We start from the raw sequence: 13,262 nt of genomic DNA on the forward strand, positions 1-13,262 counted from the left end.
ACAGCTCACTTCATTGGATGCGTGGATGCTGTAGCTCACGAAAGCTTATGCTCAAATAAATTTGTTAGTCTCTAAGGTGCCACAAGTCCTCCTTTTTGCGGATACAGAGTAACACGGCTGCTACTCTGATCCCAGTCCAAGAATCCCTTTGAAGCATTCCTCTGTGATATCTAACTCCTGACACTGGGCTACTAACAGAAATCTCAGATCCAAGTTTACCTTAAATCACTGCTGCTGTAAACCACACAGCACCTGTGAGCTCTTACAATGAAACAATAGTAGGTTTGTTTTAAAAAATAAAGTAACTAGAAATAAGAGAGAGTGGTGGAAGCAAATGGTAACAAAATGAAATAATAAAACACCTACCTGAGTCTATACCCATTAATAATTATGTTTCCTAATGAAGTAGTTTTCCCCCAAAAGTTCAGTCTATTGAAGCCTCTGATGGTTTTCCATTGAAACTCTTAGTAGTGTGCAAGATAAAACAGTTGAGCCTTGCATCACATTGTGGGCTTAACAGGATGGGGTAACAATTCCCCTTGCCTGCACGGATCCTCACCAAGAAATATTATCCCCGGTAACTAATTTAACTTCCAGAAATGGAGACAGTTTCATCTTCATTGTAATTGACATCTTTCACCTGGCACAGTCATCTCTTTCACAATCTTAGATTACTTGATGGAAAGACATCAGAGGGCTGTCTGAGTTCCATCAAGTTTCATTTAGATCAGTAACGGCTTTGCACTCACCGGTAGGTTTCTCGATTTTCTTTTTCCACACATCCAGCCACAACAGGGTCTTATGAATCGCTTTCTTCAAATTAGAGATCTCAATCTTGTTCTTACTGTCTTATGAAACAGCCATTTGAACCATGAGCTATGTGCTCCCTGTTACATTTGTCTATTAAGACATCCTTTTTGATGGCCATCGCTTCTTCCCAAAGGGTTGCTGAGCTTGAAGCTTTAATGGCAGTCCCTCTGTTCACTGTGTTCTCTAGGGAGAAGATATAGTTAAGACCACATTCCAATTTTTTTTTGCAAGATTTCTTCTGAGTTTCATGTTAACCAGACTATTCGCCTTCCTGTTGTCTTTCCAAAGCTGCATCAGATTATCCAGGAAACTACCTTCCATATACTTGATGTCAGAAAAGCTCTAGGCTTTTTCTTGCACAGAACCAGATGATTTAGAAAGTCCCCTAGGCTTCTTATGTCTATTGCAGATAGGTCCAAGGGATCCACTCCAAGCAGAGACATACTAAATGGAACTCTGGGTATATTTTTACCTGTTCGGCTCACGTCCAACTTCCTCTACAAGTGACTGCATATTCTACTAGATCTCAGTCTACATCTGTAGCTTTATTCAAGGATGTTCTGGTTGCTGAAATCTGCAGAGCTGCAACAGGGACCTTGGGGCATACTGTTTCCAATCATTATGCTTTGGTTCACAATGCTAGATTGGATACTGCAGTTGGCAACACAGTTCTCTCTTCAGTACTGGACTCTGTTCTGAACCTCCTGCCCCCTTAGGGTGGGGTTACTGCTTGGAAGTTACCTAAAGTGGGACACTCATGGAACACACACCTCAAAGAAATCCAGGTACTCCACAGGGTGAGTAACCTCTCCTTCTGGTAGTTTAGACCCCAAATCTAGTCACATATCCACGTTGCCTCTCCGAAAGAGCCAGTTGTTGTTATTGTTGTTATTATTATTATTATTATTGTCTTTGTCCTTAGCTTTGTTGTCTGTTATATGGGTAACATACTGTTTCCATGTGTGTTAAGCTGTTAGATATTTGTTTACTTGCTTCATTTAATGTGCGACCATGCCTTCATTTCTGCACACCATCCAAATTCTAAACTGAATATAGAATTGATTTTCTCCTGGGGTTTTCCATGGCACTCATCATTGTCATATCTGAGTGCTTCATAAGTACTAATGATTTTATCTTTATAACTCCCCTGAGACAAAAAGAGGGGGACTGTGCGTATTATCCCTATTTACCAAATGGGAAAAATTGAGAAAAAGACTAAGTGACTTGCCTGAGGCTGCACAGTGATTTAGTGGCAAAACCATGATTAGAACTCAGGACCTGCTGACTCCCCACCCTGTTATAGTTTCACCCTGGCATGCTACCCTCCTGGCAGAAATACTAAATATCCACAACTTCCATTAATCTGTGTTTCAGTTGCAAGTGCTCAGTACTACTGAAAATCTGGCCCAAGGCATCTCAAGTTGGGCAGCTAGAAAACAAGGAATCACAGTTAGGAGGCGCATGTTAAATCAAAATTTTTAAGTTGCTTGCCTGGCATTGCATAGGAATCTCTGTCAGACAGGAATAGAGGCCAGTTCTCCGATGGCATCATAGAAAATAGGGCTGAAATGGACCTTGAGAAGTTGACTCCAGCCGCTGCACTGAAGCAGGACCAAGTAAACCTAGACCATCCCTGACAGTGTTTGTCCAACCTGTTCTTAGAAATCACCAGGGATGATTCCTTGCAAGCCTATTCCAGAGCTTAACTACCCTTATAGATAGAAAGTTTTTTTCTAATATATAACCTAAATCTCCCTTGCTGCAGATGGAGCCAAGTACTTTCAGTGGACATGGTGTACAAATGATCATCGTCCTCTGTATAACACTCGTAAACATATTTGAAGACTGTTGTCAGGTACTCCCTCAGTCTTCTTTTCTTAAAACTGAACACGTGCCTGGTTCTTTTGGCCTTTCCTCATAGGTCAGGTTTTTCTAAACCATTTTTTATGATGTTGCTCTACTCTGGACTCTCTCCAGTTTGTCCACATCTTCTTTAATATGTGGTGCCTAGAGCTGGATGCAGTATTCCAACTGAGACCTCACTGGTGCCAAGTAGAGCAGACCGCTATCTCCTGTGCCTTACATATGACACTCCTGTTCACGTGTACTCCAGAAGGATATTTTCTCAGCTATATCACACTGTTGCCTCATGTTCAATTTGTGATCCACAGATTTTTTTCAGCAATCAGTTTTATTCCCTATTTTGTAGTTGTGCATTTGATTTTTTTCTTTGTAGTACTTGTCTTTTATTGAATTTCATCTTGTTGATTTCAGAAAAATTCTCCAATTTGTCAAGGTTATTTTGAATTCTTACCCTGTCCACCAAAGTTCTAGCAATCCCTCCCAGCTTGGTGTCATCTGCAGATTTTATAAGCATACTCTCCACTTCATTATCCAAGTCATTAATGAAAATATTGAATAGTACTGGACCCAGGACTGACCCCTGTGGCACCTCACTGGATACGCACTCCTTGATTGACAGTGAACCGTTGATAATTGTTCCTAGAGTATAGTCTTTCAATCAGTTTTGCCCTTATCTTAAAGCAATTTCATCTAAAACATATTTCCCTAGTTTGCGTATGAGAATGTCATTTGGGATTGTGTCAAAAGCCTTACCTCCAGGAGGATGGACAAAAACACAACCAGGGCCCCTGACTCCTTCACCCTTGCTCCCAACACCCTACAGTCACTGCTGATCAGCTCAGGATCATACCTGGCAGTATCATTAGTGCCCACATGGATAAGCAGCATGGGGTGTTGCTCAGAGGGATGGATAAACGTTGGCAACCTTTATGTAACCTCGTGGATACAGGCTCCAGGCAAGCAGCACACCTCCCAGGACATCATGTCAGGTTGGCAGATGGGTGTGCCCATCCTCCTAAGAAGGGAGTCCCTGACCACCAGCACCCTCTGTCCCCTCCTGTAGGGTACAAGGGCTGTCAACCTCCCAGCCTTCGAGTGAGGTGGCGGCTCCTCCTCAGCCAATGGGGTCTGCTCGTCATCTGTTGCCATTACAGAATTGCCAGTTCTTGACTGCAGTGAACGTGGTATCTGGGTGGGTGGGGATGGAGCACTGTCTGCTGCCCAAGCTGGTGAGCAGCCAGTCTCCTCCCTGTAGAGCCACTGGTTCTCTCCTTCCTCTTCCAGTGCAGATGTAGTCATCTGTAGTTGGCTAACAGTCTCCATCCCAGATGTTTCCATGTGTGTCATGCTGAAGAAGTTCTCATGCTCCTGGATGCTACACAGATTGAGCCGTCTCCTCTTGCAGGTCTCTTTCGTGCTTACTGGGGGACTCCAGTAATAGATACTTCTCACATTAGGAGGTTTCCTCTGCTGGCTTTCATTGGTGGGGACATGCAGCCAGCATTCCCAGCAAGTCAAGACCAGGGACTTGGAGGAAGCCTGTATGATCAGGATGCCAGTCTGGCAGGACCCCCATAGGATGCAGGCAGAGGAAAGGCTAGCAGCAGTTTGGCGACACAACCTTTCCCTCCCACTGTGGGTTCTCCCTCATGGAATGCCTGCACATTAATGACAGGAAATACCCTTCTTGGATGGTATTAAGCTGCTTTAACTGCATGACAGTCTTTCTCTGCTCAACTTACAGGTTTTAGAGCAAAAGAGGCAGGAAACCTACAGACAACACCCCTATCTTTCACTATACTATCTGATTCATTCCCTGAACACCATCTATGCTGTGCATAGAATGATAATGATCATTCAATTAGAGACTGTCAGAATGAGTACCTGGTGATAGAATTAAGGTTGCATCTTCTTTCTGACATTCTCAGTAGGGGTTTGTGCTAGAGTTAGACCCCCCTAGTCCCAGTTCTCAAGATAATAAAGGAGAGGAAACTAAATTAACAAGTAAAGAGTAGCACCAGCTCCTCTGTCCTCTGTGTGCTTCCTAGAGATGAACAAAGCTTGGATCTCTGCTTGCTCCTTTCTGGGAGCTGAGGATGAAAGGTTGTCCACCTCCGCAGGCTGATCCCTTCTGAACTAGACTTCTCTCTTTTTAAGTGTCCTCCTCCAAGACTGGCATGTTTCACAAGTGAGATGGAGCAGGGCTGTCTGAGCCCAAAGTTGCTCTTTAACCCCTTCTTGCCTGGTAAAGAGTTTGTACCTTCTGTCATGTGCATAATCCATTGTAATTGTTTTCCATGTGGTCAATTATTTACTTAAACTTTCCTTTACTGTGGGTCTTAACATAGAGAAATAGAGGAGAGAGAAAAAATTTTTTAAAGGTAATTGTAAACCCGCAGAGACGGGAAGAGGACTCAGAAATGTTTTCCACGGTACTGGAAACTGTTCCTAACTACTTTTTTTTTAAAATTGACTAGAATTCCATTTGACTGTTTCTTTAAGAAGGAACTTCATTGAAGAGAACGGAGAACTCTGTAGCCAACAAACTGAGCTCCTTTTTAACTAAATTAAATTTTACAAATGTCTTCCATTTAATGGTTTTAAAGCATTATTAAAATATTATAAAAGCTCCTTTAAGATATGGATACCCAAGTCAAAAATGGAACTATAAGGACTGTTAGATAATTGTAAAAAAACAAAACACAACATCATAATGCTTTCTAAAGATGATTTGCAAAGCATAAGCACTAGCTGTCTTTGAAATAAGTCTTATTCTGATTGGAAAGGTGTTACACACTTGGTTAGAGAAAGCACAACAGTATGTATAATTCACTCTGAAGTATGTAAGAATTTTATCTTAAGGGCTACTTAATTTTATAAGATATTGTACACAGTTTCATTTTTATTTTTTCTTTACATGTATTAAAGCTAACTTTTGCACACTATTTCAAAATGTATGAACTGCATAATAAATATGCTTTTTAGAAACCATTTCCCAATTGGGCTGGGAAGATCAAATGAGAGAAAATAAATGTTGAGTTGTGCTCTATGCACATAATTTGTGTAATTTTGTTAGTTGTTTTTCTCCGCCTTAAATGTGGACATCTGGAATTTTAAATTCTTTTTAGGGATCCTGCTGACTTGTTAATCATTTCTGTGCTTTTTGTTAAATGGAGTATTTCTTGCATGTTTCCTGCTGGGAAAAAGGAGTAGCTTTAGAACAGGACATAACTGGATACTGTACATATCTGAGAAGTCTACTGCATTATCATCAACCAGTAAATGCTTTCTAGTACAGTGTGAAATTCTCCTGAGGACTGTAGAATGCAGATTCACAATTTAAAGGGAAGAGATGATGTATGCTGCTAAAAAGGGGTGTGTTTTGTTGTCTTGGGTGAAACCCACAAACACTGAACTTTTTACACATGGTGTGAAGTAGGAGAGCATCTAATGATATTGGTCAAACATTAAAGCTTTCATGAAAAATTTGTTTGGTAATGTTTTCTGTGGGGATAGTCAAAGAACAGAGAAGTTTGAAGACCAAGGAATACACTTAATTGAAATATATCATTGGTACAGTATACTTTATATAGATACAGATGTGTTATGAATGTAATATAGGCTGCTAGCCTCTATTACATTTTATATCTGTTTGAACAGACTCTGGCTATGTTGGTTCATTATACCACCCTGACATAACGGAGTTGGGAAAGGATTTCTTTCTAGGGGGAGAGGATCTACAAGTGTGGGCTGAACAGTTCTAAGGGATCTTAAGAGTAGCAAAATCTAACAGAAAAGTCTTGAACTGAACTTGTTTATTTGAGCATAAGCTTTCGTGAGCTACAGCTCGCTTCATCGGATGCATTCAGTGGAAAATACAGTGGGGAGATTTATATACATAGAGAATATGAAACAATGGATGTTACCATATACACTGTAACAAGAGTGATCCGGTAAGGTGAGCTATTACTCGGGGGGGGGGGGGGGGGCAGAGATTCCAATTCAGCAGTCTCTTGTTGGAGTCTGTTTTTGCAGTCTTTTTGTTGTAATATTGCGACCTTTAGGTCTGTAATCGAGTGACCAGAGAGATTGAAGTGTTCTCCGACTGGTTTTTGAATGTTTTGAACGTCTGATTTGTGTCCATTTATTTTTTTACATACAGTGTGTATGGTAACACCCATTGTTTCATGTTCTCTATGTATATAAATCTCCCCACTGTATTTTCCACTGAATGCATCTGATGAAGTGAACTGTAGCTCACGAAAGCTTATGCTCAAATAAATTTGTTAGTCTCTAAGGTGCCACAAGTCCTCCTTTTCTTTTTGCGAATACAGACTAACACGGCTGCTAATCTGAAACCTGAACTTGTTTTGTTATTAAAGCCAAATGCCAGGAAGGGAATGGGGCTTTACCTCTGCATAGTGTGGATTTTGTTTTAAAGCTGGTTCAGAGGCACCTACTCATACAGTATTATAAAAATCAAAAAGAGCTTTGAGAAATGGAAAATGCTGTGCTTTGCAAAAGAACATCCTATTTTGACAGATAAAAAGCTCTGGAAGAGCAGAAAGAATGCCCCTTCACCCCCCCCCCCCCCATAAAAGTCTGTGTGGTGGCTGGGATACAGATGCAGTTGAATAATTTGCAGCTGGCTATTCTGCCATCCAACCGTCCTGTTACATTTTATAAAATCCCTTAATTTCACAGCACCCCATGTATTAGGTGTCAATCAATATCCACATTTCACTGATGCAGAAACTTGAGTTGCACAGGTTAAATGCTTTGTTGAAGATCACATGTGCCATCTGTGGTGGAGCTGGAAAAAGAACCTAGGTGGTCTCACTCAGTATCGTGTGTTTAATATTTATGAAACAAGACGACAAACAGCATTTGTGAAAGAAAAATTAAAAACTGGAAACAGGCACTATGTAAGCTTCCCAGATAAAGCTTTATCGGTCTACTTGACTGTGGTCATTTGCCTCTCTTCCTTGCATCCTTGTCAAAGGAGAGAATACCAATTGCACTGAATTGTTTGGTGTTTTTGTGCTGTGGACGAAAGATTTTAAGGGCTAAATTGAGACTACCGAACACTTGCAACCCTTTTTCAGATGTGTTCTTGCGGTCGACACTGAACTATTGGAGTGACCAAGTTCCTGTCTGCTCTTCCATTCTTCAGTATTGATAATTCATTCCTTCTTGTTGTTCCTCTGAACTGCTTGCTTTGGATCCTTATAAATTTATATTCCGATAGTATTGTTAATCTGATTTTGTATTTTATCATTATGGAATTCTAGCTTCTTGGCCACTTTTTCAACCTAGTCTGTCAGGGCCTCATTCTCTTCCTAGCTGCTCATGACGGTTCTTCCACTCTCCCACGTTCCCCCTCCTCCCTAAATAATTCTCATTTTCCTTTCTGTACCTTGGGCTCTAGTTTCTCTCATTATTTCCATCCTTTTACTTCTTTTCTCTTGCGCCCTCTGGAGAACCCGTGCAACTTGGAAGCAAAACCACAGTTATCAAGATGTGCATATAATGAACCTAAGTAACAGTATAATCTTATTGTATCCCTTGTCCTCATTTTTCTCCCTCTCACTGCCTGGTACTCTCACTCATTGCATCATCTCTGAAATTAGACTGCAATCATAGAATATCAGGGTTGGAAGGGACCCCAGAAGGTCATCTAGTCCAACCCCCTGCTCGAAGCAGGACCAATTCCCAGTTAAATCATCCCAGCCAGGGCTTTGTCAAGCCTGACCTTAAAAACCTCTAAGGAAGGAGATTCTACCACCTCCCTAGGTAACGCATTCCAGTGTTTCACCACCCTCTTAGTGAAAAAGTTTTTCCTAATATCCAATCTAAACCTCCCCCACTGCAACTTGAGACCATTACTCCTTGTTCTGTCATCTGCTACCATTGAGAACAGTCTAGAGCCATCCTCTTTGGAACCCCCTTTCAGGTAGTTGAAAGCAGCTATCAAATCCCCCCTCATTCTTCTCTTCTGCAGGCTAAACAATCCCAGCTCCCTCAGCCTCTCCTCATAAGTCATGTGTTCCAGACCCCTAATCATTTTTGTTGCCCTTCGCTGGACTCTCTCCAATTTATCCACATCCTCCTTGTAGTGTGGGGCCCAAAACTGGACACAGTACTCCAGATGAGGCCTCACCAATGTCGAATAGAGGGGAAAGATCACGTCCCTCGATCTGCTCGCTATGCCCCTACTTATACATCCCAAAATGCCATTGGCCTTCTTGGCAACAAGGGCACACTGCTGACTCATATCCAGCTTCTCGTCCACTGTCACCCCTAGGTCCTTTTCTTTGAATTTACCCAAGAGAAGAGGTGATCAGAACTTACATTTCTCTTCTCCTCCATGTGATCACACACACTCATGATTTTTTTAAAGGCTGTCTGATGTACATGGGCCGAGAATTCTCTTTTAGTACAATCAAAGTGCCAGGATGCTGTACAGTTAGTGACCCATAACCTTATAATTAACATTTAAGTGTATGCTTATCTGCCCTCTGTTAAGGGATCAGTTTTTTGTCCGAGGCTTGTCTCTCATATGTCTCTTATTTTGATAGTTGTTACTCACTTTAGTTCCAGAACTCCCTATTTTCCCTGTACCTGTTACCACAACCTGCCCACATACCCCCCACATCCCGTACCCTACCGCCTCCCCCACATCCACACCCCGTGCTCCCCCACACTCCCTGTACCCTGCCACTACAGCCTCCCTGCTCCCAAACTCAGTCCACATCCCCACACTCTACCCACCCACTGTAGCCTGCCCACATCCCTGTATCCTGCCACTACAGCCTCCCTGCCCCAAACTTGTCTACATCCACACCCTGCACCCCCATACCCTGCCCAACCCCGTATTTCTCTTCCCCCTTCTCCCCCCCCCCGCCATTTGCCACTGTTTTTGGTATTCCATCACTTTATTCTTGAAAATCATGCACATCACAAATAAAGAATCATGAAACTAAAGTCATGGACAGTTACTTATGGTATGAATATTGGGGACATCTTTGTCCTATGCTTGGGCCTTGGCAGGTTAAGAGCTAGGGGGTTGAAGTCTGAATATGGTTATTTCTCAGTAACCATATACTTTGTATCGTCCTCAAATGAATAAAATACATGCAAATGAATATTATGGTTAAATTATGTATTTTTTTATATTAAAATGAAATGCGGTTTACTTTAAATTCAGTAATTTAAGTTAAACATTTCATTTTAGATATTTTATTATCTTTCTTTATTTGGTTTCTTTCATCACAGTCTCTGGTTGCTGGCAAAAAAGTTAATTTATCCTTTAAAATTTATTTTATACGAAACACCGGATCGTATTTCAGAATTTTTATACGTTCTTTAGAATTTGATGTTTGTATTTACTGCTGGAAGTGAAATTTTCAAACTGATTTTTTCCACTTCCCTTTGGAGAGAACTAGTCCATCTGCAATATCACATGGATTATTTGGTAGTTGTGTTTCTTAAATTTTAAACTTTGTATTTATAACCTTAAATTTAAAATACAGAATCTCATAAATCAGAAGAATGAGATTCCAACAGTTTTAAAGCAGTGAATGGAATAGTACCTTAAGCTTAAGTTTCTCTAGTTTACAAATGGCTGGAACACCTATTTACTAGATGAAAATAGCATGTTCTGCTATCACATGCTTGTTAAATTATTTCCTAAAAATAATTCTTAATTAAAATCCTGTGTCCATTCCTAGCTAGTTGATAACTGCAGTACCTACAGTATAAAAATTAAGAAACGTGTACTTTTGTGTGGATATTATTTCAATGATATATTGAGTAAACGGTATGCCATTTTGCTATAATTGTGTATTAAAGGTTTAATTAAAATATGAAGCATTTTATTCTCTAAATTTACAGTATCTGCAGACATTTTTGTGTATAATAATTTTTGTCTTTATTTACAGTATTTACAACCCTTGATGCTTGTCATGTGGGTTTTCCCTCAGTATGTTGAATGCATTGATATGTTGTGTGTATGTGTGTATAATGTGCTTTGTTCTTTAAAGCTTCTTTCCTTACCTCATATGCTCCTGGGTCTAAGCACTATATATTTCTCTTTTCACATGCTACTTAGCCATCTTCCATTTGAATAACTTTCCCAATATATAGTGTGGAAATTGCAATAGTTTTTGTGCATTTACGATGATGGAAGGGTAGTGAGAGACTCGGTGCATTCTTCACTGGGTTGGGCTAAAGCTTATGAAAGTACTAATGTATTAAAAAGCTTCAACAGGGATTTGCTGAGGACTAATGTTGTAATGTTAGTCATCCTTTATCTGCTTCTGTTTTTACAGGTTCTGAAGGATGGCTGATGTTGGTTTGTGTGATGCCACTCGGAGCCTCTGTCACTGTGGACTGACAAGTAACCTGCAGGTTTAACAGTACAGCAGGTTAAAAAACCATCAGGAATGCCACTTGCTTCAGCTCCTTAACTGGACAAAAGTACAGTGTAGCCTATTTGCAAAGCGAGAATCTTCAACTGATTTCTTTTTTGCAGCTAATAATAAAGACAACCTAACATCATCTACCTTCCTGGTTTACAGTGCTTCACCTTCCAAGACAGATGGTGTGTCAAAAGCTGTAAGATGCCTGCCGAACACACAATAATGAAGTAGTGAGCTGCTGCTGCCTAATTGTCAGGAACACAGCCGACAGAGCTGCACTACCCTTTTTCTGCTCCCTTAATCGGTCCAGGAACAGCAGGGTGGACATGGCTGGCCTCATTAACAACCTGCTAATACTGTTGCTTGTTTTTCAAAATAGCTGTTCGGGTTTCAGAAACCCACTTTCTGTCTTTAAGAGGTGGGTTATGCAGAAAACATCTTTTGGTATTTTCAGTGCATGCTGCTTAGTGATGCTATCACTTTGTCTAATGCAAGTGTTATAAAGATTAAAAAGTATGTACTAGCTAAAAATTATTTACAGAGAAGACACATTTTTGTATAGCGAGCTTCCTTTGAACTGAGATCCTCTTTAGAGTTTAAAAAGACGTTCTTTTGTTGTATTTTGGAGTCATGAAAAAGAAGAATCTGTTGAACCCCTTCTGTTGCTCCTTGAAATATGAATCTGCCTTAGCAATATGATTAAGATTAAATAATAAAAGAATAACTTAAGATTTGTGTGTAGCCCCACTGACATAGTTAACACATAATATATAGGTTTCAGAGTAACAGCCGTGTTAGTCTGTATTCGCAAAAAGAAAAGGAGTACTTGTGGCACCTTAGAGACTAACCAATTTATTTGAACATGCTCATGCTCAAATAAATTGGTTAGTCTCTAAGGTGCCACAAGTACTCCTTTTCTTTTTACATAATATATATTGTCCCTGTCCCCATGAGCTTACTAGCTAAACTGTTACTTCTTCATGAGATAGTGTCAGTTAGTTTGTAATGAGGGATCTGGTGTTTATTGTTTTAGATCTTTGAACACTAAATTATGTAGATAAATTTGGGGGTTGCATGTGTGGGGGAAATCCACTGTATTAGCACATAAGAAAATATAGCATTATATATTCAATGTACACCCTGTAGTTACCCCATCACATTTATCAACTGATAGAGTTAGAATTTACATTACATTAAATGTTTTTGTCATGTAGTCCTCATTAGTAACAAGTTGAATATTTGCTTTGTTTCTTTGGTTACATGTAGCATTTACTACAGACCCACTTAACTCCCACATATGAAGTTGTAAAATTTACTGGTAGGTAGTCTGGAGATACTGTAGGCAAATATGTATTCAATTATAATAAATCAACATCTCTAGAATCTAAAATCAGAAAGATTTTGTTTTTCTGCCCCATTCAAATTGAATTCTATATAAAATCTGAACTTTTAAAAAGCGTTGCTATTTTCCCTCAGCTGATAACACTATATGATATGTTTTGGCATATTAAGAAAAAATGTCCATATATGTATATACCTTAAACTGTAGTTCATATAAAGAGCTTATTTTTAGTAGTAAACTTTTTTTGGCTAGTACTTCATAGTTCAGTCTATTCTAATGAATCCCATGAACACCTCCAAAATATTCAGTAACTCACTTTTTAATCAAAAGATCATAAGGGTGTTAGACTCCCAAATTACATTGAAAATCAGTGGGAATTACATGTCTAATTCCCTTACGATCTACTGATAATTCCAATTTATACATATTGCTGCTTTTTTTTTTTTCTGGTAATATAAAAATACCAACTCTTGCTCAGTAAACTTGAAACCATTTTTTAATTTTCTTCTCTTAAGGTATAAAGATACTACTAGATCTCTTTCAAGTGAATGCCTTGGAAACAACAGGCCGGTGATTTCTCTTGGTCTAACAGATTTTGCATTGGATATTCGCATGCCTGGGGTGACTCCTAAGCAGGTGAGACGAATATAGTATTTCATTGTCCCTCTCCATTACACTTTAAAACCAGAGGAAATGAATTTTGCTTACAGCATTAATAATTTTCTAAAAAGCAACAGGCTAAACTTTCTAGTCCCCTGAATACAGACAGAGCTATAGATTCCTACAGGAAGAGTCTAAAATATTGAGTAAAATAAGAGATTATAACT

The 13,262-nt window shown here is 39.7% G+C and overlaps 1 protein-coding gene across 11 annotated transcripts in view; it reads left to right on the forward strand.

The window, feature by feature from the left end:
- PAM (peptidylglycine alpha-amidating monooxygenase) overlaps positions 1-13,262 on the forward strand; it is a 221,095-nt gene that overhangs the window by 59,099 nt on the left and 148,734 nt on the right. For 10 of the 11 annotated variants that reach the window (XR_012158986.1, XM_073344599.1, XM_073344602.1 and 7 more), the window contains exons 2-3: positions 11,004-11,511; positions 12,951-13,071. Coding sequence is in view for 10 of the 11 variants with exons in the window: in XM_073344599.1 (XP_073200700.1) it covers positions 11,420-11,511; positions 12,951-13,071 (213 nt within the window). In the remaining variant the exon portion in view is untranslated. The remainder of the gene's footprint in view (positions 1-11,003; positions 11,512-12,950; positions 13,072-13,262) is intronic. The other variant, XM_073344601.1, reaches the window with a different exon arrangement.

Source organism: Lepidochelys kempii, chromosome 5 (assembly GCF_965140265.1).
Source record: "Lepidochelys kempii isolate rLepKem1 chromosome 5, rLepKem1.hap2, whole genome shotgun sequence".
Lineage (NCBI taxonomy): Eukaryota > Metazoa > Chordata > Testudines > Cheloniidae > Lepidochelys > Lepidochelys kempii.